General features: G+C 39.3%; 1 protein-coding gene across 2 annotated transcripts in view; it reads left to right on the top strand.

Moving 5' to 3' along the window:
* scaf8 (SR-related CTD-associated factor 8) overlaps nucleotides 1-18,537 on the top strand; it is an 81,706-nt gene extending 63,169 nt beyond the window's left edge. For both annotated transcript variants that reach the window (XM_079852419.1, XM_079852420.1), the window contains 18 exons: nucleotides 2,080-2,124; nucleotides 2,754-2,915; nucleotides 3,007-3,163; nucleotides 5,308-5,438; nucleotides 5,790-5,966; nucleotides 6,075-6,154; nucleotides 6,256-6,376; nucleotides 10,539-10,670; nucleotides 10,874-10,983; nucleotides 11,078-11,271; nucleotides 12,059-12,159; nucleotides 12,594-12,707; nucleotides 12,800-12,956; nucleotides 13,058-13,188; nucleotides 13,481-13,619; nucleotides 14,955-15,020; nucleotides 15,147-15,365; nucleotides 16,197-18,537. In XM_079852419.1, coding sequence (XP_079708545.1) covers nucleotides 2,080-2,124; nucleotides 2,754-2,915; nucleotides 3,007-3,163; nucleotides 5,308-5,438; nucleotides 5,790-5,966; nucleotides 6,075-6,154; nucleotides 6,256-6,376; nucleotides 10,539-10,670; nucleotides 10,874-10,983; nucleotides 11,078-11,271; nucleotides 12,059-12,159; nucleotides 12,594-12,707; nucleotides 12,800-12,956; nucleotides 13,058-13,188; nucleotides 13,481-13,619; nucleotides 14,955-15,020; nucleotides 15,147-15,365; nucleotides 16,197-17,722 — 3,762 coding nt within the window. In that variant the 3' untranslated portion in view covers nucleotides 17,723-18,537. The remainder of the gene's footprint in view (nucleotides 1-2,079; nucleotides 2,125-2,753; nucleotides 2,916-3,006; nucleotides 3,164-5,307; nucleotides 5,439-5,789; nucleotides 5,967-6,074; nucleotides 6,155-6,255; nucleotides 6,377-10,538; nucleotides 10,671-10,873; nucleotides 10,984-11,077; nucleotides 11,272-12,058; nucleotides 12,160-12,593; nucleotides 12,708-12,799; nucleotides 12,957-13,057; nucleotides 13,189-13,480; nucleotides 13,620-14,954; nucleotides 15,021-15,146; nucleotides 15,366-16,196) is intronic.
* Nucleotides 18,538-24,184: the final 5,647 nt, after the last annotated feature.

The following is a 24,184-nucleotide window of genomic DNA, read 5'->3' as shown; positions in this document are numbered from 1 at the left end:
ACATTCGTCCAAGGGCCTGTGAGCAGCTGGCCCGTACGGTAATGAATAACGGATCAACTACGACAGCCTACATCGCACATCCTGCGATGTGACTATCGTGGATTCGTACATCGCGATATCGATGCTTAAACGACACATCGTGCAGCCCTAGTATGCGCTGTGCAAGAGAGGGGCGATCAGCACGTACGCGAACTTGATTGACACTGCTAAGACACTCCTCCTGGCTCTGAAGGCATCTGATTGGTTCTTTACACTCGGACCGAGTGGCAGTGATTGGTCAGAGTTTTTACTGTCCTGCAGCTGCTACAGAGGTCTGATTGTTTTCATTCCTTTTTCTGAACACATAATGTATTGACTACTCTCAGGATGGAATGACTAGGGATGCAACGGTACACGGTAAAATCCCGGACCGTTCGGTCAGCCCTGCACGGGACAATCTACCCTCGTGTCCCGCGGGACTTCGGTTTTGCCATTGAGTTCGCGCTGATCCTTTTAGTTTTTGCTTTAGGCGCCGTTCACATATCGCGCCTAAAAACGCGTAGAAAACGCTAGGCGCGCCGCGTTCTCCTTTTTCCAAAGCGCTAGGGCGGTTGCGCTCCGGAGGCGTCTGTCGTTGCTAAAGCAACCATCAGCTGCGCTCTGGTTGGTTCTTGTCACGTGACCTACGGTGCGCTTGCGGCATTCTGAAAAGTTGAGAATTTTCTCCACTGCTGGGGACATCGTTAGTGCCAACCGGTCTCGCCTTGCACCAGACAGTGTTGATAGACTCATCTTTTTGCACAAGAATCTCTCAATAGTGGATGAGTAAATAACATTGCACTTTGTATCCTGAATGCAGTATTTTTTTTATTATATTATTTTGCTCTGCTTTTTTTAGTCAAAGCACACGAAGTGAAATTTCTTTCACTTCATATACCAGTTATCAAGGTTTGGAATTGGGATCCACTTGAATATTTTGAAGTGTGTTTGTTTACATTTTGTATTTCATATAAGTGATAGTTGAAGAGGTTGTATTACTTGGTTGAAGAGGTTGTATGATGTTGTTCAGTACAGACTAGAGTGTTAATTTATTCCATACATTGATGTTCTTCCTACTGTGACATTCTGTTTATGCTCATAAGAAAAATAAAACATATTTTTGGGATGAAATAGCAGTCTCTTTCTGCACAAAACATGTCCCGAAACCGAACCGAGACCGTGGCCCAAAAACCGAGGTACGGACCGTACCGTGGGCTATCTGTACCGTTGCACCCCTAGGAATGACCATTTCACCCAGTATAAAAAAGTGTTTCTGAACAGGATTACCTACCCTAGCTTTAAATACATCTACTGTAGCTGAAAAAATAAAGCACTGTTTATTTCATTTGTATATTATGTTGTGTAGCCTATTCTTATTTGCACCACTTTGGCCTAATTGTCTGCCATTCTTTTTTTTTATTTCATATTTTGTTACCTTGTAAGGCTTTGTTTTTAAAATAGGGAAGTTAGTTTGGCTCAATGCAAAATAGTAAAACCAACATGGAAGAGAATCGTGATAAAATCGTGAATTGTGATTTTCCTGAAAAAAAAACATATCGCTCACCCCTATTTGAAATGTCTTGCGTTAAATGCTAAAATTAAACTAAAAACTACTTTTATATAGCATTTATCAAATTGTATTTGAATAGTATTCATTACCTATTAATTGAGAATAAATGGAACATTTGCTCTTTTTAAAAAATATATATTTATCATGAACTAATGATATCAAAATGTTGCATAAAAGCATCTAAAACATGTTTTCCCTGAAGCATATAGCTATACATAGAAAAAACAATCTTCACGCTCCACTTATGTATGTCAGCTAACCCAGCTATACAATGGCGAGTTATGGAAATGTGACAGTCACAGAGATACTGAAGAACAAGTTTGTTATTGTCCTTTCTCACATGTCCAGCTCTGGGTCTTGATTTAATTGTTTGTGAAGTGATGTGAATAATTGCATGAATTGGAGATGGACATTCAATTTATATAATGTAAATATGTCTCTTAATCTTCACATTAAAGGGTTAAGCTTCTTTTTTTTGTGATCTCTTTCAGTTCTACAAACATGTGGTCCAAAGTGTGGAGAAATTTGTTCAAAAGGTTAGTTCTATTTGTCTTGCAAATGTAAAATAAATGAATAGATATTCAGAGTTTCTACAGAGTTTGTAAAATGCTCAAGTGTGCCTAAAATATTTATGAAAATACAAAATGAAATGTCCTACATGGAAAATAAAGATTATTAATAGCATTAACACTTTAACCCTCTAATGCATACATTTATTTAATCATACATGAACATTTTATTTGTGCAATGTTCAAGTATTATTTGTGCAGAAAACTTGTCACCATTTGGTGAAATGTACTCTTTTGAATCCAGAATATCTCTATATCTTACTAAAAGTATCTTACAAAAGAGATTAACTTGCCAACAAAAGAGCACCAAAGACTTCTAGCATTAAACAAGATATTTATAAATCCATGTATATGTCATCCTTATGTGAAAATGCTTTTGCGCATCCAGTTTCTTACTTGCAACAGTTCACCCACAAAAAGAGCTTCCAAACCCAGAGCTTGGTGTGGTTTACGCTTGCTGTGCATAAAGCTAATGGTTGTAATACATATTGCATGGGAAATCGCTGGCTGTAAAAATGATGAAAATGATGTATTTTGAGCCTGGACCCTTTGCACCCTTTTTCATTATTTATTACTTTTCACTTTTGTGTGTGTAGTGCAAGCCAGAGTACAAAGTTCCTGGTCTGTATGTCATCGACTCCATTGTACGGCAGTCTCGTCACCAGTTTGGTCAAGAGAAAGATGTTTTCGCTCCACGCTTTAGTAAGAACATCATTAGCACATTTCAAAGCCTCTACCGCTGCCCAACAGATGACAAGGTGTGTTTTTTGTCGCATCACTATAATCAAATGGTAAAGCTCTTGTCTAGACTATTTGTCTTATTTGCCAGTTTAAATGTTTGCATTGCAGAGCAAGATTGTCCGTGTGCTCAATCTATGGCAGAAAAACAGTGTCTTTAAGAGTGACATCATCCAGCCTCTCCTGGACATGGCAGCAGGACTCCCTCCCCCCAGTGTCACGCCCGTCTCTGCCAGCAGTGCTGTACCCGTCAACAGCACTACTCCCGGTAAGTTATAAACCAGGGCTATTCAATTAGTTTCATTCGAGGGCCGCATTATCAAATCGAAAAGTTGAGGTGGGCCGGTGGGTTGGTTTGGGGGTTTAGCTTATTTATTGAAACATAACAGTTTCAATAAATAAGTTAAAGTAACCCTAAAAAAGTGTGGTATTTACTTGGAAATGTGGTACCCAACAGTATGCAAATATATAAAACCATAATAAATAAAAAACTTGATAATTTACAGCTGTGTACAACTATTTTCCTTGGAAAAAATATAAATAATTTATACAAACTTATAGCTGTTGGTGAGAAATCATTATTTTATTTGTAATTGTTATGCTTAAATGAAAATATTCTGACAGTGAGACTTGTTAACCACAGGCTACTCGCTCCCACTGTATAAAAAATGCCTAAACACAAGTTAAAAACTATACGCACCTTTACAAAGAAACTGACATAATTTCATAACAAGCATTAATTATATATTCCTCTACCCACCTAATAAAACTAATGCAATATAAATCACTATATTTACTATTATACTATATAATAATATATAGTATTCAATATAAATATTGCACATTTCTGCCCAACCATGGTAAATTACTACAGTACATTCATGGTAAATGTTTGTAAGGGTGATTAGGGGATTTAAAGTCTTTATTTCGTTCATGCCTCAGTGTTTCTCTGCTTTCCTCATCAGTCTTGTTGGGAATGTTGAGGCTGTTTCATCCGATTTAATGCTAATTAAATCATTGAGTGATTTGTGGTTTGTAACAGAGAGGTTTCTGTCGAACTGAAACGCTTCCCACTGGTTTGTCGCAACGCTGTTTAATATAGTGTCCGGGACCGGGAGTAAACGCAACTCCGTGCTGGGCCGTGTTGAAACAACTAGTGAAACAACTGAAAACAGCGCTATTTGTTGTTACTGTACTGGCCGAGAAACCGCTTCAGACGATTCAGTGACTGAGCGGTCCGAATGAATCCGAATAGTTTTAGACCGTTATGCAAGCGCGTTTAGAATCGAACCAAAAGAATGATTCATTCACGAATGATTGGTAGCCTATCGCTGGTTCAGTCGACATAAATTCGGGACACATATAATAACTGCTGAAATATTCGCACGTAAAACGTTTCTCAGGTCAAACGGAGCGAGTATCAAACTGAATTAGCCACACCGCCAGGAAAAGAGGAGGAGGGAGGTTGGTGCCGTCGGGCCGCATGGAGATGATTGGCGGGCCGCCAATTGAATAGCCCTGTTATACACTATGCATACTTTTCACTAATGCATCCTCTCCTCTGTGGAACAATGCACTGTTGTGGCAACAGGTTTTACATTCAGAGAATTCGTTTGCACAGACTAGAGTCCAAATATGCAGGGACTCTTTGGTGTACTTATAATGCCCCCCTCCCTACTCATTTACCCACCCTTCTACCCTAAATAATTAGTCTGAGAATGGTTGCAAAAAATACACAAAAAAATAAAAATTCTGGCAATCTTGAATATACTCTTTTAGGGTGGGCTATATGACCAAAATCTTATATTATGATATGATTACTTTTATTTCATGATAATATCACATTATAGTTATTTTTGCTTTAAATAAGGTTTTAATATCATCAAAAACTCAAGCTGACTGAAGTAAACAGTATGTGATGAAATAAGAACAAATAAACTAATTACAAGTAATACAAAACTACAGCAGAATGGGCCTGTCCAAATACCCAGACTTGCGGTCTTGGCCACTTGAGAGCGCGTGCACGCAACAGGAAGACTGTCCCAGTTCTTAAAAACACCAAATCTCAGTGCCCTTAATGCACCCTAAACCTACACTATCTCAAATAACGCTTCAGAGTGGTTTTCGAGGCTAAGCGTATCCGTTCAGGAACTCAGAACTCCTTTTTCAGTATGTCAATCACACAAGGTTGCCCTATCACTCAAAATTCTGATTGAATTGTTAGCATCTAATGCTGACACCTTGAGGTGAAAATGTATCATGACAACTGGTTTAAAAGTCTGTTCCATCCATTTTCTCTCGTTTCTGTCATGTCGTTCCATGTTCACCAGGTCTACCTCACCTAAAAATGTAAGTATTCCTAAAAATTTGAAAGCATTCTTAAATCTGTATATTTTCTCCTGCTTTGTGAAGGAACTCCTGCAACTCCAGCCACTCCAGCCAACATAGTGCAACATAGTCTCCCCGACTGGGCGTCTCAGATCTCCAACACGGACACAGTGGCAGCGGTTGCCCAGATCCTACAGAGTCCTCAGGGCCAGCAGGTCAGATTTATCATCCACTGACCTCACTGTGTTCTCTGCACAGCTGTTTTTCTGACCCGTGTGTGTGTGTGTGCCCTTGTTTATATTACATTGTGGGGACCAGCCAGCGGTCCCCACTTTTCAAAAGGCTTATAAATCACACAGGATGAGTTGTTTTGAGAAAGTAAAAATGCAGAATGTTTCCTGTGATGGGTAGGTTTAGGGGCAGGGGCAGTGTAAGGGGATAGCATGTACAGTTTGTACGGTATAAAAACCATTACGTCTATGGAGAGTCCCCACAAAGATAGTGAACCAGACATGTGTGTTTGTGTGTGTGTGTGTGTGTGTGTGTGTGTGTGTGTGTGTGTGTAGTTGCAGCAGCTGGTCCAGAGCCTGCAGATGCAGCAGCAGAAGCCTCAGCCCTCTCTGCTACAGGCGCTGGATGCAGGTTTGGTAGTTCAGCTCCAGGCCCTCACCGCACAGCTCACCGCAGCCGCAGCAGCAAACACACTCAACCCGCTGGAGCAGAGAGTCTCCTCCTTTAACAAGGTCAGGGACTTTTAGGAGCACTACTGGCTGAAAAGGTGTAATCCTTGCATTAAACTATCAATTGTGAAGTTGAACTCTTTTCTTATTGGCCATTCTGTGGTGTTGTAGAAGCTGTTGGGTCAGTTCGATTTCGGGAATGATTCGGAACACAGCGAGGATACTAAGAAAGATGCTACATCATCTCAGTTGTATGTTTTGTTTGTTTTTTTTATGCCATTTTCAAGAAAAAGCTGTTCCCTGTTTTGTTTATTTTTTTGTTTATAAGTCGTGTTCTCACTGTCTCTCTCAGACCTGTGGTGTCAGATTCCATCAATAATTCGATATTTCATCAGCTGGCCGAGCATCTTCAGCAGCAAAACCTTGAGCAGTTTCAGAAACAGCTAATGGAGCACCAGCAGCATCAACAGAAGGTACTTAAAAACATGATTCTTTCTTGACATAATGTGTTATTACTAGGCGTGTTTCCATTACAGGTTTGCACAAAAATTTTGCGATTTTTTTTTTTTTTTCTAAATGTCGATAAACTATTGCGAAAAGACAGCGTTTCCATTAACCGATGTTATGCGACTAAAACATTTTTTCCTCTCGCGATAAGTCATTCCAAAAATCATGGCGTCGGATGTTGCCACGTAGCCTACCGCACTAGCCATTATTGTTAACCCCCTGAGGTCGGCTATCGCGCCGGCGCGATAGGCTCGTTTTTTTCCGTATGAGTGCAAAAAAATAATAAAAAAAAATATTAATTTTTATCTTATATGCTTGTGTTATACATCAATCGATCCTGTTTAGTGTGTATTTTTTTTGTGTATGCTCATAATAAAAACAAAGTGTTGTGCTTTTCGCCAAATAAAGAAAAATAAACATGATGCGAGTTCTGCCTACTCTCCGTCAGTGAAGTCAATTCTGAAACGCGTCCGAAAATGAACTGTAACTCAGCGAATACTCAGTCAAACAGGCATACAGTCACACAGGCATGAAGCTTGAATTCTCTTCTTTCAAATGAAGTAATTTTTATAAAAAACAAATATTCACAGTTTATATAATATGTATGTAAAGAGAGAGATGTCAGTCGTTCTCATCTCAGCTAATTAAGTTTTAATGTGACTCCGCAGGGCTCGCAAAATTTCAAAATCGCTGGTAGCCCTTCGGGCAGGCACTCTTCAGATTTTGGTAGCCCGAAATGAATTTTACTAGCCCATATAAAAAGACTACAATTTTTAATGTAGAATATTTATGAGTCAAAACAATGAATCAAAAACTTTTTCAAAACACAAATATCAACAAATATGCATCTGGTAATAACTGAACTGAAATTTGTGTGACCAGTATGGAACATGAATCAGTCTGTGTCTGTGGCTCAGCCCCCAATGAGGGTATGATAAAATAAAATAAAAGTAACTCTTTAGTTTAGGGTCTAATACTCACTATTAACTAGTTTCATTAACATGGAGATGGCAGGGCTTTTTCATCACTGAGGTCCTGAATGTGAGATATGCTAGTTAGGGGGGTTCGGGGGCTCCCCCGAGAAAATTTTGATTCCTCTGATCTACATATGTGCATTTTAAGATGTTTTGAAGGGCAAAAAAAATTGGATAACAATAGCTTTAAAACCATGTAAGTGGGCAGCTGATTATTTTTCTCTCCTTATTTTTCGCATCACACTCCTATTCTCTTTGTTTTTCTCTTGCTCTGTCTCTTCCCCTCCTAAAGCTGAGCTTTGACTGATATAGGCTTTTCATTTTTGTCTGTCAGTGAAGAAAGTTAACAAAGGGTCAACTGACAGGTTGATTTATGAATCATTTTCTCAGACACGTTAATTTACTGAAAGCTTCTAGGAAAGCTAGGTAGCCTAACTAAGTTTATTAAATTCATTCACAATATGTACACATTCATTATTGATCTTATTCTTAATACAGGGCCGTAGACAGGGCTTTATAATCAAAGAGGTCCTACATTTAAAGTTATTAGGGGGTTCAAATTTTTTATTTCTCTGATATGTCCATTTCAAGATGTTTGAAGGCCCAAAAAGGATAAGAAATAGCTTTAAAACCATGTCAGCGGGCAGTAGATGATACCTGCTCTCACTTCTTATCCATCACTCTTTCTTTTTCTCTCAGTCTCCTCATCTTGCCCTGGTTCTTCCCCACCTAAAGCTGAACTTTTTTTAATTTACTGAAGGCTACAAATTGTATATTAATTCTCAACATGTACACATTCATTATTATTCTTGTGCCTATGATGAAAATGGCTTTGTTAATGCTAATGTCCCCTCACAATGACAGTAAACTAATTATTAGTCACATTACAGGCCTATTTTCAGTTCAAAATGGCGAAATTAGACAAAAGTATATTCATTTGCCTGATTATTTTTGTCATTTGTTTCACATTTATGACCTAAAAAAGCTGTTAAATATGAAATGTTTAGTTTAGCTACTTACATCTTATCTCGCACTTGACCGTAAACTGAAGCGAGTCGCTCTGCTCAAATTTGCGCTCACCAGCTTCTTGTGAACATAAAGCCCGCCTACTTTGATTTGATTGGTCATCTCAAATATTCTGACATTGACGAGCACCACCGACCAATGAGTGACAGACCAATGAGACTCAGATGAACACACGCACACCCTGTTCTCTCTCTTTCTGACGTGCGCGCCGCTGCGGATTGAAGATAAATAACGCGCTGAATCTGATTATAACAAGACTGAAGCGAACACTATTTCAGATAGCCCGTCGGGCAGGCCGGTTATGCATTTTGGTAGCCCGACTGGAAAACACAACGCCCCGGGACGTCGGGCAGGCGATTTTGCGAGCGCTGCTCCGCCTACGGAGACCGCACTATTCAAACGCAAATGTGAGGCGATCCATACAAACCTGTGAAACGCCCACATCCGCTGGATAAGGCCGGTGAAACACTGGATGCGTGGCGTTGTCTCAGCTGCGTGGCGTGTCCGTTTTTATTTCGGCTCCCATGTTAACAGTTTAGAGTTTGCACACTGCCTGTGTGAGACGCGCGTCTCAGGCGCGGCACGAGCCGCGTGGAAAACGCGTGCATTCTAGAAATAGAACCGACGCCTATTTTTCACGCGACACGCAAGCGTCTTGGAAGCGTTTCCATGCAAAATTGAATAGGAAAATCTGTTTATTTGTCATTTTGACACGAATACATATTAACAAATGTCCTTTTGATGTTTAAAAGTGTCTAGGTTTTGACATAAATGCAAATATAAATGTAATTTTACAAAATATGATCGATTTTCAAATACTGCTGTATTGAATGAACAGCTTTTAGCAAACTCTATTGCTATACTGAGATGAGGAATATATACTGTATGTGTTTTGTCAAAAATAAAGTCATCAACTAACTAATGAATCCTTTACTTTGAAATACGTATGATAAAATGTATACTTTAGTTTTGAAAGACGTTGACTAGTTTTGAAAAGATTATAAAGTATGTATGTGCATGCATATATATATGTGTGTGTGTGTGTGTGTATATATGAAGAGTTCAGATGCAAAAGCCTCTAAATGCCATCTGAAATTTTCTCCTAGAATGATCATTTTTATGAAGCTTGTATATTTAAGTTAGCTATAGGTGACACGTCACCTGAATGAATGGCTCATTAAGTATGCAGGGACGTAGTCTCACCAGGTGTGAACTACTAAATATGCATGATGCTGTTGGAGCGTTTACGCCCCATCCGCATATTGGCTTTCCAAACTAAGTGTTTCACAAAACTAAAATCAATGTATCGTTTTTTTGTGGATGATTAGGCAGGATGATTTTCATATCATTTTGAAGAAAAAACACTAGGCGATGACATCCATTAGTCAAAAGTCTTATTGCCACATATTTAGTATGTGTTTTGTGGCCTTATTTCAGAAACTTTCATTTTTAGTTTTTTCGATAACCATGCATAAACATTATTCTCTCAAAAATGAAAACATGTACATACATGTGGCTCACATATTATGGAAGTCCTGTTTGTGCTATATAGAGTGAATTTACACCTTTGCCATTAATATGTTTATAAGCAACTGAAAAAAGCACAAATGTCAGGGCATGTCAGAACATCTCAAGGACCCCAAAAACACCCCAGACCCCAGAGGGTTAATAGAAGGAGATGTAGGCGTGTTATCCAAGCATTAATGGTAAGGAAAGCCCCTTATACTTGCGAGTGGCACAAATGAGGTGTTTCTCCCTCCTATCTGCTTTAAGCTCTTGATTGTGGCATTTCTTTGAGGTTTAGAATCCAGTATTCCTGTAATTCTTTTGTCTTTTATGAATTTAATAAATAACTCAGTCTCTTCTTCTGCCCAAACATACCACACCATCTATGTCAGGTGACCTGTAAATGCGCAAAAACTGTTTTCATTGCAGTTTTGCGGAATATTCCTTTTTCAAATTGCCTGAAAAATCACCTCATGCGAGCGTAAAAACTTTTTTTGCAATAAATGGGAGTTTTTGCAAAATTTAAGTGTTTCAATTTGCGGAATTTGAAGGGTAATGGAAACGCAGCTACTATAACTCAGTTTTTCTTACCTTATTACTTAATGCACTTTACTTCTGACAGTCCATGTCCATGGAGGCCCAGGATGCCATCTTTGGTCCTGAAAGTTCTGCCCCTCCTGGCCAAAGCAGTGCCCCACCACAGCTCCCAGAACAAGAAGCAAAAATGGATGACTCCATTGATAACCAACAACAGGCAAGATCAGATATTAAATCGTAGTTGGGAGGAAAAGTCAATGTTAGTCATGTATTGACAGTAGTTTAAAGGCGATGTCTCACTAGATGACTTAGAAATAGCCTCTTCTGTTGGATGTTTGTCACGCTTACTGATTAATTAATGATGGAAGAGAGGTGACAAACAGATAGTTGGAACACCATTTTCATGTGTGTATTTTGCAGGACATGGATCTTGATGAGGGACAGGATACTATAGATGAGGAGCTCTTTGAGGCTGAGGAGAAGAAAACCAGCAGCACGCGTTCAAGGACACGCTCAAGATCTCGGTCCAGGTTGGTCTAGCATTGTTGTTAAATAGCTCTTGCCTCATTTCCATTTTTTAGTCACAGGTAAAGAGTTCTCTCGTGAAAACCTCTTTATTCCCAGGTCACCTAAGAGAAGGAGGTCAAGATCTCGTTCAGGGTCTCGGAAGCGCAAACACCGGAAGCGATCACGGTCTCGTTCGAGGGAGCGAAAGAGGAAGTCCTCCCGTTCTTATTCTAGTGAGCGACGAGCGCGGGAAAGAGAAAAGGAACGGCAGAAAAAAGGGCTTCCTACTATCCGCTCAAGGGTACTCAGTGGTAAGTTTACAGAGGTCCACCTTATGCTTTCTGAATTTATAAGGGTCGTTTTTTAGAGGTTTAGTCTGTCAGGTTTCATGCAAATAAGTTGAAACTTTCTGTACAAACTAACTTGTTGATGGTAAGCATGTTGTATGAAACTTGTCATTTACTCAACCTCAAGTTGTTCCAAACCTGTATGAATTTCATTCTTCTGCAAAACAAAAAAGAAGATATTTTAAATAATGTCGGTAACCAAACAGTTGATGACCCCCATGGACTTCTATAGTAATTCTTTCCCATACTTTTGGAAATCAACTGTTTGTTTACCCATATTCTTCAAAATATCTTCTTTTGTGTTTTGCAAAATAAAGAAATTCATACAGGTTTTGAATTTTTGGGTGAACTATTCTTGTAATCGTCTCTTCCATAACACATAATTAAGTTAAAGGATGCTTTGTGAATAAAATCATGTTCATATCATCATAGGAAATTCATAAACCTCCGTGTTTACTGACTACTGCTTTGGTCTGTGAGAGAAAGCTTAAAGAGATGGTTCACCCAAAAATTATGAAGATTTACATGGTATAAGTTGTTCTGTCTGGCCAGTTGACAGAACTGTTACTTGCACTTTCAGGCCAGTGATGTATTGGCACTGAAAATTTTACATTTATTAATCCACAAATGTTAGATAGCCATACACCTGCTAGAACACTCAATTCATTCACTAAACAGACTTACAGATTTCTTGCAAATGTCTTCTACCATAAAATCACATCTGTAACTCATGTTAATTTCCCTCTTTCAGTTTGCAGCACTACTCTATGGGTTGGCCAAGTGGACAAGAAGGCCACCCAACAAGATCTTACTAACCTTTTCGAAGAGTTTGGCCAGATTGAATCTATCAATGTGAGTTGAGTTTCTGTAACTATGAGCACTTGAGAGTATCTTAGATTAGTTAAAATTTTAGTTAGAGTTGTGCCATCTAGCCAAGAGGCCTTTTTTGGGTCTATAAATATTTTTTGCTGAAGTGTAATTAGAAATACCCTAAACTTGAAGTACGCTTTTGAAAATAAAGGTTCTTTATTGGCATCTGTGGCTCCATGAACAGCCTTTAACATCCATTTTAACCAACATTTCTGTTACACAAAAAAAGAAAAGAAAATATTGTTATATTAAGAACTGTTCATTGAAAGGTTCTTTGGGGAAACAGAAATTGTTGTTTTGTGGCATCGCTGCAAAAACACCTTTATTTTTAAGAGTGTATATTAGGGAAGCTTGTAGGTCCTCAGGCTTTGTTTTATTATTATTGTTATTAATACTTTATTTTTATTTTCTCCCAGATGATTCCTCCCAGAGGCTGTGCTTATATCTGTATGGTCCATCGTCAGGATGCATACCGTGCCCTTCAGAAACTGAGCACAGGCTCCTACAAAATTGGTTCAAAGGTCATTAAAGTATGTGTGAAGAATGTTCGCTGACTTATAATTTTTGTAATGTCTATAATTTCTTATGGGAATACGTCTTAAACATGTTGCATTGCTTCCAGATCGCTTGGGCCCTCAACAAAGGGGTGAAACAGGAGTATAAGCAGTTCTGGGATGTGGACCTTGGGGTCACTTGTATTCCTTGGGAGAAGGTCAAACTGGATGACCTGGATGACTTTGGAGAGGGAGGCATGATTGACCAGGAGACTGTCAACAATGGTAAGAAGAATTTCCTTGTTTAGGAGCTGAAAATTGTAGATTTATGCAACTTTTATATATGTAACTTCTACTCAGAACTTAACCTCATTTTTCTGTTGCAGAATGGGAATCACAGAGGAATACCGAGACAGTCAAAGAGACTCCGAGTCAGGCTGTTACAACTGAAACCAGTACATCCAGCAGCACACCTAGTGAGGCCTTTACACAGCCTGTCACGATGATGCCCATGCAGGTATGATTTTAGCACTTACTCAGGCCTGAAAATACCCTGACAAATGGAACAACACACATTTCGGTTTCTTAATCTTTACATCTGATTAAATTGGTAGATTTTAGGGATGGTGTGGTGCGGCCATTAAAGATTTAAGCTGGTTACTGAAGTTTGTTGGTTCAAACCCCACTTAAAGTAATATAAATGTGCATTTTTGCATTCTTGGTTTTATTTTGCACCTTGGGGTGTGGAGACAGCTGAATTAATAATGCGTTACCTTTTACTTCTCCATGGATGGCTTTGTTCGGTTTAGATTCCAGTGGCGCAGACTGTCTCTGCTGTTGGCCTTGTGCCTCCATCCTTCCCTGTCACCATGTCAGTGCCCCCGCCAGGCTTTGGTCCTCCTCCACCCTTTCTGAGGGCAGGGTTCAACACCTCACAGCCTCCCCCAGGTACATGGTTCAAACCTGAACATTCAGTAATTAGGCTTTTAACTGTATGATAGATTTTTAAAAATATTTCCATTTGTTAGAATTAGTTAACTGCATTAGTTATCATGAACTAACAATGAAACATGCCCAAAGCATTTATGAACCTTTGTTAAAGGAGTAGTTCACTTTAAAATGAAAATTACCCCATGATTTACTCACCCTCAAGCCATCCTAGGTGTATATAACTTTCTTCTTTCAGACTAATACAATCGGAGTTATATTAATAAACACCATTACGCTTCCGAGCTTGGAAGTGAGTAATGGCAGTGAATTGCAACCATCAGTATGAAGCTCAAAAAAGTGCATCCATCTATCATAAAAGTGCTCCACACGGCTCCAGGGAGGTTATAAATATAAAAGGCCTTCTGAATCAAAGCGATGAGTTTGTGTAAGAAAAATATTCATATTTAACACGTTACACAGTAAAATTCTAGCTTCTGGCCAAACGGCCATATGCAGTCTACTTGTGTCCAAAGCGCAACTTATAGCTTATAGCAACTTATATATATAAAGTAAAATAACTTGCTTCCAGCCAACTGAACATACCGATTCGACTTAAGTCTAAAGCGCAACTTATGCGAGTAATGTGACGTACTGCTGATATTTACCTACTTACGACGTCATAAGTTGCGTAAGTTGCGCTTTGGACGCAAGTAGACTGCATATGGCCGTTTGGCCAGAAGCTAGAATTTTACTGTGTAACGTGTTAAATATGAATATCTTTCTTACACAAACTCATTGCTTTGCTTCAGAAAGCCTTTATTAAGCCCCCGGAGCCGTGTGGAGTTCGTTTATGATGGATGGATGTTAATGTTAATTTCAACATTTACTAATACATTATTAAAGTCAAAAGTTTAAATATGATTTAATGGACTTGAGATAACATGACCTATCAATAAATAGTTCGATTTTTATGATTCAAGAGACCTTTATTTATATAGCACTATACAAAACAGATTGTTTCAAAGCAGCTTTACCAGTGTTGATTCAGTTCCAGTGTAAAGATCATCAGTTATTAAATTAGTTCATTTCATCTATAAAGCAGCTCTGCAAAAAAAAAAAAAAATTTAATCGTCCAGCTCAGTTCAGTTCTCACACAACAGAGTCAGTACAGTCAGATCAGTAATAGTGTTGAATATTAAGTGAATAATGTTTACAATGAATAATTAAAAATGAACAAAAATATGTTTTTTGTTAATGAAGGTTAATGTTAGTTAATGCATTAACATAAACCAATGGAACCTTATTGTAAAGTGTTACCAAATATTTATATATCTGTAAATTTCTCTTTCACAGGTTTTATGGCCACGCCAGGAGTAGGACCGTCAGCAGTTGGAACCAGTCTTGCTTCGGCTCAGACATGTATGTTAAACTGCCTCTGAAATAAGCAATCCTTATTTCGTATGATGTTTCTTGTGAAAGCGCTGTCCTTAAGGTTGAAATTTCAAGCTCCTAAACAGGCCTTTTACCCCACTCTCACCTTTATAGCTCTAGTGCAGCCTTCGTTGCAAACCACTCAAGAAAACAGCAAGGATTCTCTGTTTGGAGCCATGATTCCTCCCACCGGTACTATTCCTGGGAGTTTTATTCCATCAGCAATGCCTGGGGCAGGAGTCTTTAACCCTGTGGGAGTACAGCATCAGCAGAGCAGCACAGACAAAACTCCTCAGTCTGCAGAAACTATGGAGGCCGAGCTAACACTACAAGGTAAATGGGTTTATAAGCACATTTTACATAATGTGAATACAAGTCATATGCAGCTACTAGCACATGGTATGCTGTTATTTTATTCTATAGAACAAAAAAAGAGGATCTTGTTGAATCTTGCAGCAGTACAATGACAGTTCATAGGGCTTGCGTGCTGTATTACAAACCTGCTGAGATGCTTCTGCATGCAGTTTTTGAATCTAAATGATATTTTAGAGATTGTGGAGATTATGTAACTACCAAAAATCAGCTTACTGAAGCATTTACTAGACAATCTGGTAAAACAAAAATCTGGTAAATCTTCTGTACTGTTGTCACCTCATATCACCCGTGTATCCGGCTCAAGTGTTTCATTTGTTATGTGAGTTATGTTGAATAAAGCTTTAAAAAACCCAATTAATTCCAAAATGTTGCTGGATGCTCTTAAATCTGCAGTAATGAAGCTTTCCTATCACATATGCACTTCAAAAAACAGACAGAACACAGGATAAGGTTTTTACATACCAGGTAAAACAGCGTAGTTTGGAACAACATAGCTGTGTCAATCCCTTTATGCTTAAGCTGGTTATAACCTTACGCCGATTAAAGAAAACGGTTTAACATGACCAGACCTGTTGTCGTCTTAAGCATCTTCTGTTTGAGAGTGTGGATGTAAACGTTCTCAGTGAATAACAACTTTGCTCTGTCTCACACAAATCTGTTATAAAGCTTCTGTCATGGAATATAACCACAAGTTGACTGTTGTTGTTGTTTTTTTTTTTTGTACTTTTCAAGAATCATTTTGTTTTTATTCTTGTACTCTTGGTAAAACATTACTTGTTTCTTTGTCAGGAATGCAGAATGCCGTGCGCAGTGGAATGGGTCTGCTGGGAATGCACCCGTCTGCATCTCTAACACACCCTCTCTCCGGTCAGAGGATGGCAGGGCTACTTCCCCTGGAACTGCGACCCAACCTGCTCCAGGGCCCCGGGGGCCGCTTCCCCCTGCTCATGCAGCCCGGTCTCGCACATCAGGCCAACAACATACTGGATGCTTCTCTTCAAGCCCAAGCCCGGGTCCGTGTCCCATTTCCTCATATGGAGCAATTCAACCACGCCGAGGGCACTTTTGCAAGAGCGCCTAACCCCTCATCTGCTGGGCCTGACAGTCTGGCCAAGGCTAATAACGAGACCCCACCCAGATCAGATGTAGGGGGCCAACAAGAGGGAGATCAGGACTATCGCTTTCCACCACCAGAAAAGCAGAGCACGGGGTTGTTGAAGACCCCTCCTTTGGAGATGCGTACTGAGCCTGTGCCTGCCAGACCACCTTTACTAGAACGACCGCCGAGAGCAGTCGAGGGTCGAGAGGGTAGAAGAGAAAACATGTCAGGAGGTTTCAGAACAGAAAGTCGCTGGGGGCCACCCAGGGGGGACTTTGATGAGCGAGACATGAGAGCGATGTCTGCTGGACCTCCAAAGGGTTTCCAGGAGGAGCGTTCCAACCCTAACTTTCAGACTCGTTTCGATGGCCGCGGTGGAAGTTCATCAGGGCCAGCTTGGAATCGTGGAACCGGGCCTTCTTTTAACCCCAACATGCACCAGGACTACGACGATCGACGCAGACCTTGGGAAAGGCAGAAAGACCGAGACGACAGGGACATGGACTTCAGGGCCGAAATGAACGGCAATCGCCATAACCGGGAGCGAGACAGAGACCGCGAAAGGGAGAGGGACAGGAATCGGGACCGTGAACGAGCCAGAGAGCGGAATCGCGAGAGAGAGCGGGAGCGCGAAAAGGAGAGGGAGAATGAGAAGGACAAAGAGCGGGAACGCTGGACTCCACTTTCTTCACAATCTCAGCCTCAACCGCTGCTTCCTCAACCCAAGTCTCAGCCGCTTCTCCCTCTGCCGACCCCTCTGCTCGCTCAGCCTCAAGCACAAGAACAAGCGCAAATCAACTCGCCGTCTCCGCCAGCGTCCCAACACCAGCCTCAACCAGAACTGCAGCCAACAAAACCAGACGCTGAACTGCAACCAGAGGAGAAACCAGAGCCCAAGTCCCTCAGCCCCCCGAAAGAGACGGCAAGTAGTCAAGAGCAGGAGGAAGCCTCATTTATCAATGGAATGGAAACAGATTCAAAACCTCAATTAAACATTTTGGAGCCTGCGTCCCAGGCTGCTACAGAGCGCTCTCGTAGCCCCTCTCTATCCCGTTCCTCCACACCCACCTGCTTCCAGAATGAGCCCTCGAAAGAAGAGAAGACCCCAGAAATGTGTGTTTCCTCATCTGTGGATGCAGACACTAAACAGACTGGGCCAAAGGTGAACGCTGAGACTGAACCTGAGCTAGAGAAAACTGACACTGAGGAAACATAATCATCACTCAGTAGGTAAAGATCATTTTGTATAGTCATCTCTGTAATCGTTTTGAAAGCTCTCGCAGGACTCACTCAGTTCGCTAGAATATAGCAGACACCTTAATGAATGATTGTTGCCTCTCAAGCTTCAAATGTATGTGCATTCTAGGCGGCTCACACTAGAGGATTTAAATGGTAGGTGGGATTTTAATATTTTATTTTATTCCCTGTTTTTAGGTTTTAATGCAACCCCATTGTTTTAAACTAGGTGTGTGTTTTTTTTTTCTCTCATGACACTTGCTTGCCAAAATATTATGTAGCTTAATTGTAAATACAGGGGGGAAAGAGGTTTGACCTTCCTATGGAAGAGTGTACGGATTCTGGCTGTCTCCTTTGGATTGATTGCAGAATTCTTGAAAACAGCACTGGCTTGTTTCGTCTTTTCTTTTCAACACTGCAGCAGCGAAGTTTGAAATGAATGCTTCTGTGGTGTCCAGTGCTTCTTGTCTCTAAAGCAGAATATACGTACATCAAATACAGTGAGAACAGTACTAAGGTTTAGTTGCTTTAAAAGGAACCCTTACAAAAAAAAAAAAAGAATTAAACTACGATGTATTATCCCAATATTAAATGTCTGTGATTTTTCCTTCATCAAACTTTTATGGAAATACATGTGCTCAAAAAAGGCGTTTAAAGGAAAAATGGATGTTGGGTGCAATCTGTTTTGGTTTTAAATAAACATGCTCTGATTGTTAAAACATTCTTTAGGACTGTGTTTTGTATCGTGGAGAGAAACCATCTGCACACAAAACCATTAAAGCCATGAGCCAAGTGATACTGGCCTCAGTGTCGTGGATGGGATGAAATGTTTTTGGTTGTGAACTGATCTAAAGTTTGGACGTCCACCAGATGTTTGACTGTGTGCTGTGAGGTTTGCATTTAGATCTCTCCTCGTCTTTTACCCAGAAGAGCAGCTTTGCATGCAACATTAAATGGTTAGGTCACCCAAAAATGAAAATCTGTCATTAATTACACTCGTGTCGTTCCAAACCCGTAAGACTTTTGTTCATCTTCAGAACACGTCTTCAGAAGATCTTTCTGATGAAATCTGAGAGCTTTCTGTCCCTCTATTGACCGCTATGCAACCTACCACTTTGACGCATCAAAAAGTTCATATAGAGATTGTAAAACTGATTCATATGAATCAAGCGGTTTGGTCCAAGTTTTCTGAAGAGAGACAATCGCTTTATATGATGAACAGATTGCAAGAACCAATGGGGTTCATTCTCGTGTTACACATCACGTTTTAAGCTTCAGCAAGAACCAATGAAATTCATTCTCGTGTTACGCAGCACTTTTGAGCTTCAACAAGAGAACCAATGAGGTTTGTTCTCACGTGCCAAGCAGGTTCGGTTGAGCTTTTATGTTTTCTGATCAATGTTTATATGTAAATAAAAGCCTAAATTAAATCTGTTCATCATATAAAGCAATCGAGTCTCTTCAGAAAATTAGGACTAAACTGCTCAATTCATATGGATTAGTTGTACAATCAAATTATTAACTTTCTGAAGCATCAAAGTGGTAGTTGTGTAGTTGTCAATGGAGGGACAGAAAACTCAGATATCATCTAAAAGATCTTCATTTGTGTTCGAAAGATGAACGAAAGTCTTACGGGTTTAGAACGACATGAGGGCGAGTAAATGACAATTTTCATTTTGGGTGAACTAACCCTTTATGTCTTGAAAGCATTGGAAATATGTCATGCACACATCAGTTTTGATACAGCTCTGCTTTGGCACACACTCCAAATGTAACAGCTCAGTGTGTAATTGCACCAGGTTTTGCTGCAGAATTCACTGCTAGTGTTTAATCACACAACACTCAGACATAAATGCTGTCCCTGAACTTAATAGAATGTTAACCAGCATTATTTTCTCTAATAGAGTCATTATTTAGGAATAAAAAAAAGTTTTTTTGTTGTTGTTTGTGTAATGGTTTAGGAGAAAGCAGGCATACTTTAAATTAGTTCAAAAGGAAGCTACTTTCACAAGTTTACTGCACTTACGCCCAATTTTATATAAATGTATTAAAGTGTCCAATTCACAAATTTCCTGAAGTTTAATAATCAGATTCACAGTCTTTCATTAAAACCAACCTGCTCATTGAAACAGAAGTCATTTTCATTGTGCAACTTGAAATAATTATTCATTTCATTCGAATATTCAAATTACTGAATGTAGGATAGTGTGTCAGTAATATGGTATTTTAGTAAAGCATGACCATTGTGTGTCAAGCAGACATACATGCTTTATCAAAACAGTGGTAAATTGTAGCCTGGGTTTCCCCATGCTGCCTTGCGCGCAGCGCGATTTTATTCACGTTGCTAGGCAGCCTGGACACCATGGACCAGAATTTCCCCTCAAAAAGGGAACCAATCACACAGCGGGGAGGGAGCAGCAAGACGATGACGACGTCTATGCGACACACCGAAGCAGTTTGTTTATATCTATGGATCCAACATGGCATCAGACGCGAAGTTACCTTTCGATGCAGCCTTAGATAGTGTTCTAAGTAATTTAGAACGCAAGTTTATTTCATCATCTTCCTCGTCGAATTTCTGTCGCTCTACATACGTCATCTGGTATAATTGAAACGATTGGCTATGAGCTACGTACAGGCGCATTTGATAGACATTCGTAGCGCCCAATAAACGTCTCTGGGCATTCGTAAACCACGCCTCAAATACGAGAATATGAACATATGGTTCCCAGACCACGTCTCAATGAGAAAGAGGTTTGACGTTAGCCAGGCTAGGTAAATTGGTGGCCTAAATGCAAATAACATGTTCATTATTTGAAAGGTATAGTTCACCCAAAAATGAAAATTGTCCTTTACTCATCCTAATATCATTCCAAACTCATGAAACTTTGGGTTCTGGAAGAATCTTCGGAGCACAAATCAAGATATTTTTTTTAATATTCTCATCATTTTTGTCAAAGTCTTTGCAACCAATATTTTCATGCTTCAAAAAATAAAAAAGCATTGTAAAACTTACCCATTTGAATCGATCGTTTTAATCTAAGCTGAAGTTAAGACACACCACATTGGTTCTTAAGCATCTACTGTAGTGAGCATGTTTGTGCTTCAAATTATATGTTGATCTTTGGAGTTTAAATGTGAAATAAAAACCTAAATTCAAAAACCTTTTCATCATGTAATACAATTGTGTCTCTTCAGAAAAATCTGATTAAACTGCTTGATTCATATGGATTCATTTTAATGAAGCTTTTGTGTATATATTAACTTTTTAATGTGAGGAAAGCTCTTTAAAACATCAGCTCAGCTGAATTGTTTTTGACAGACCTTTAAAGGTGCTTTGTCTGCCAGATCCAACAGCTGTGATTATGAATACCCACAATTCCTATACAATACATTTGACAAAAAGCAGTGTGTGAAATTAGTATGTGAATTTGTAGAATTCATAAATCATTAAGTGAGAAGTACCCAAATGACCTGTGACTAACACCTGAAGTGTGTGTCCAATGGACATCTAACTATACATGATGCCCTGGAGATGATTAAAAACTGGCGCCAATAGTCACAACAATGCCAACGTATATTGCATATTGCATTCATATCACACGCATACATTGTGACAATTAAAAAAGTATGTTCTATAAAGTAAGTCTTTCATCAAATGTAGTACCTATTATGACTGATTTTGGAAGCAGCAGTAGTATTTGCAGTAGAGGGCGAGTGTTAGCTCTTTCTTGCCAGGCTAAAATGTGTTAATCAGCTGAAATCTTTTTGACTTCATAAAACATAATGCAATGAAATACAATATAACAGTGATTGTGAGGCTATAAATAAATTCCTCAAAAGCCTGATGTATCATTTTAACATAATTTTTCTAAGAAATTATGACAAAGTAAACCTAAGCTGCTTCAGTCCAGTAAGTATTTCACAGCAAAAAGGCACATGTACAATGACCTGAAGGGGGATTTTTTTTTTTCCGAATTATAATAAAAGGCCTTAACAAAAACAACTATCAGTCAGCAGAAGGCACGTAGAAGATTTGTACAAGTTTTGATAATGTTGATATTTTATTAGGCCTTCGTAATTCACGTATCGAATATGATGCATTAGAGCAGGGATAGGAGTCCTGGAGTGCCACTGTTCTACAGAGTTTTGCTCTAACTCTGAAGAAAAAGCTCACCGGCCTGTAGCCTTCGGCTGTATCCGAAATCACCCCTATACTGTTTGAGGGGACAGCCATTTCGTAATGGTGTCCGAAACCATAGTGGATGTTATCGAGTGCACTCATTCAATCCCACAATGCACCACAATAACGAGTGTACAACCGATGTAAGCTCAACATCTAGAAAATACCCATAATGCACTCCGACGGTCACGGTGAATGAATTCCCGCATCTCACCAGAAGATGGCGCCCGCAGCTGAATCATCTATCCATCCATTTTCCAAATCGCTGGTCCAATGTGGCTACAGTGTAATATTATATGTGTATTAATTGGTTTTTAATTGATTATTCAATCGTTTATTTTAGGTTTATACATAAGCTGCGTTCCATTCGACAGGGTCCCTGCGCAGTGTTCACTACTCCCTACTCCCTGACTACGGGAACGGCATATCCGTTGAAGTGGACTTCGCTGACAATAATCACGCATTTGGAATGCATGCAACGTCATCAAATAAAGTTGGACAGATGTGCAATAAAGACACGCAGATTATGATATACATATTGTAATTTATTTTACTTTATAATTTATCATATCATTATCATAATATACATATCCAAAACAAGCATTATGTATCTAATAATTATAGTTAAAACATGTTAGTTACATACACTACTTGTACATTTCATTAACTATTGCAGCAATTAATTTGATTTGAAATAAAAAATGACGGAGCCTCAGCTGCTTCTCAACTCTTTTACTTTGCTTGCATAACTATTCACACAATAGAATATGCAAACGTAAAATTAAACGCCATAACCATTTATAAATATTCTAGTTGGTTAGTTCAGACGCAATGCGCAGTGACAGTTGTGTGATATTCGCTCTCCACTTCCTGTGAAGTGATGCATCGACGTTCCCTGTGCCCTTCGAACTGAACATGTTCGCTCCCTTCGGATTGGAATCTCACATAAGATGGAGGAATACCCAGTGAGGTCCACTTCTTAGTCCACTTACGGTCAAATGGAACACAGCTATAGTTTCCATGACAGAGTTCAAGATAAACATTTTCAATGCTATTTAGCAAACTGGCAGCTCTAGTAGTAAATACAAACTATGCAAAAGCAGGAACCCTTCCGGTGCACTCAGTGTCCGAGTTCACTGTGAACTTTATTAGTGGACTAATGTAGGGAACAGTGAATGATTTCAAACGCAGCCTTACTGATCCTGGAGACACTGATTAGCCTGTTCATGTGTGTTTGATCAGGCTTGGAGTTAAACTCTACAGGACAGTGGCGCTCCAGGACTGGTGTTGTCTATCCCTGCATTAGAGGAATAAGAAGCCTTCAGTGATCCCTACATACAGTGATCAGTTAGAAGCTTTTGGTTTTGAGGACTGGAGAAGTAGAGGGAATGTGTGAAACTCCACAGGCAGTTCTGTAACCTGTTAAGCTCAAGACAGGTTCCTCCGCTCAGACTGTTCTCTGAGGACCAATGCTCTGGTTAGTTTACATATGCTAGTGCGTCAAACTTTTTTTTTAGATCATGCTATACAAAATCTCAATGAAAAAATCCAGAGTTCAGCAATGAACATTCAATTTCACATTCTTCATAGAAACTTTGTATAATTTCTTGTAATACTGCACATGGTTGAATATTTGTTAAATCTTGCAGTATGGTAGGATTCTTTTGACATTGTCTATGAACAAAAACTATCAAATATCAGCATGAATTCAACTGATCCTATTTATTTTCTTGATGCATGTTTCTGGTCTAATGAATGATTCATCCATGCATTTCTTTATAATTATTTTGACCTTGTAATATTTAGTCAAAATGTCAACTTGCTCTCTGCTGACGTATGGAATATGGAGTCGAGCCAGTCACATTCAGATATGCAACTCACTTTTCCTAACCCAACCTAAGGAGAAAATCAAGTCTCTCACTACATTTTTTTTTTTTTTTTTTTTCTGGCTCAATGAGACGTTTCACTCAGTGATGTCAAAACAATAGTTAGGTTATTTGCAACTTCCTCTTTATGCCAACTTTTTGTTTTGTCCAACAGCGAAGACACCTTTTCTCAAATACTGTGTCTCCATTGTCCAAAAACAAAAAACAAAAAAACGGAACAATAGTTTATTGTCCATTCGGGATTTTAAAATGTGATAGCGTCCTCAGTACCCGCATGCGCATTTACTGCTGTTTGTGAAGACGACATTAAGTTTTGTTTGAGTTGTTTCAAATAAAATTTACCTGTAATATGTGTATCTGACGGTTCTGAGAC

The sequence above is a fragment of the Squalius cephalus genome (genome assembly GCF_949319135.1).
Source record: "Squalius cephalus genome assembly, chromosome: 20".
Lineage (NCBI taxonomy): Eukaryota > Metazoa > Chordata > Actinopteri > Cypriniformes > Leuciscidae > Squalius > Squalius cephalus.
The sequence above is the reverse complement of the archived record's forward strand: the minus strand, read 5'-3'. Positions and strand labels throughout refer to the sequence as shown.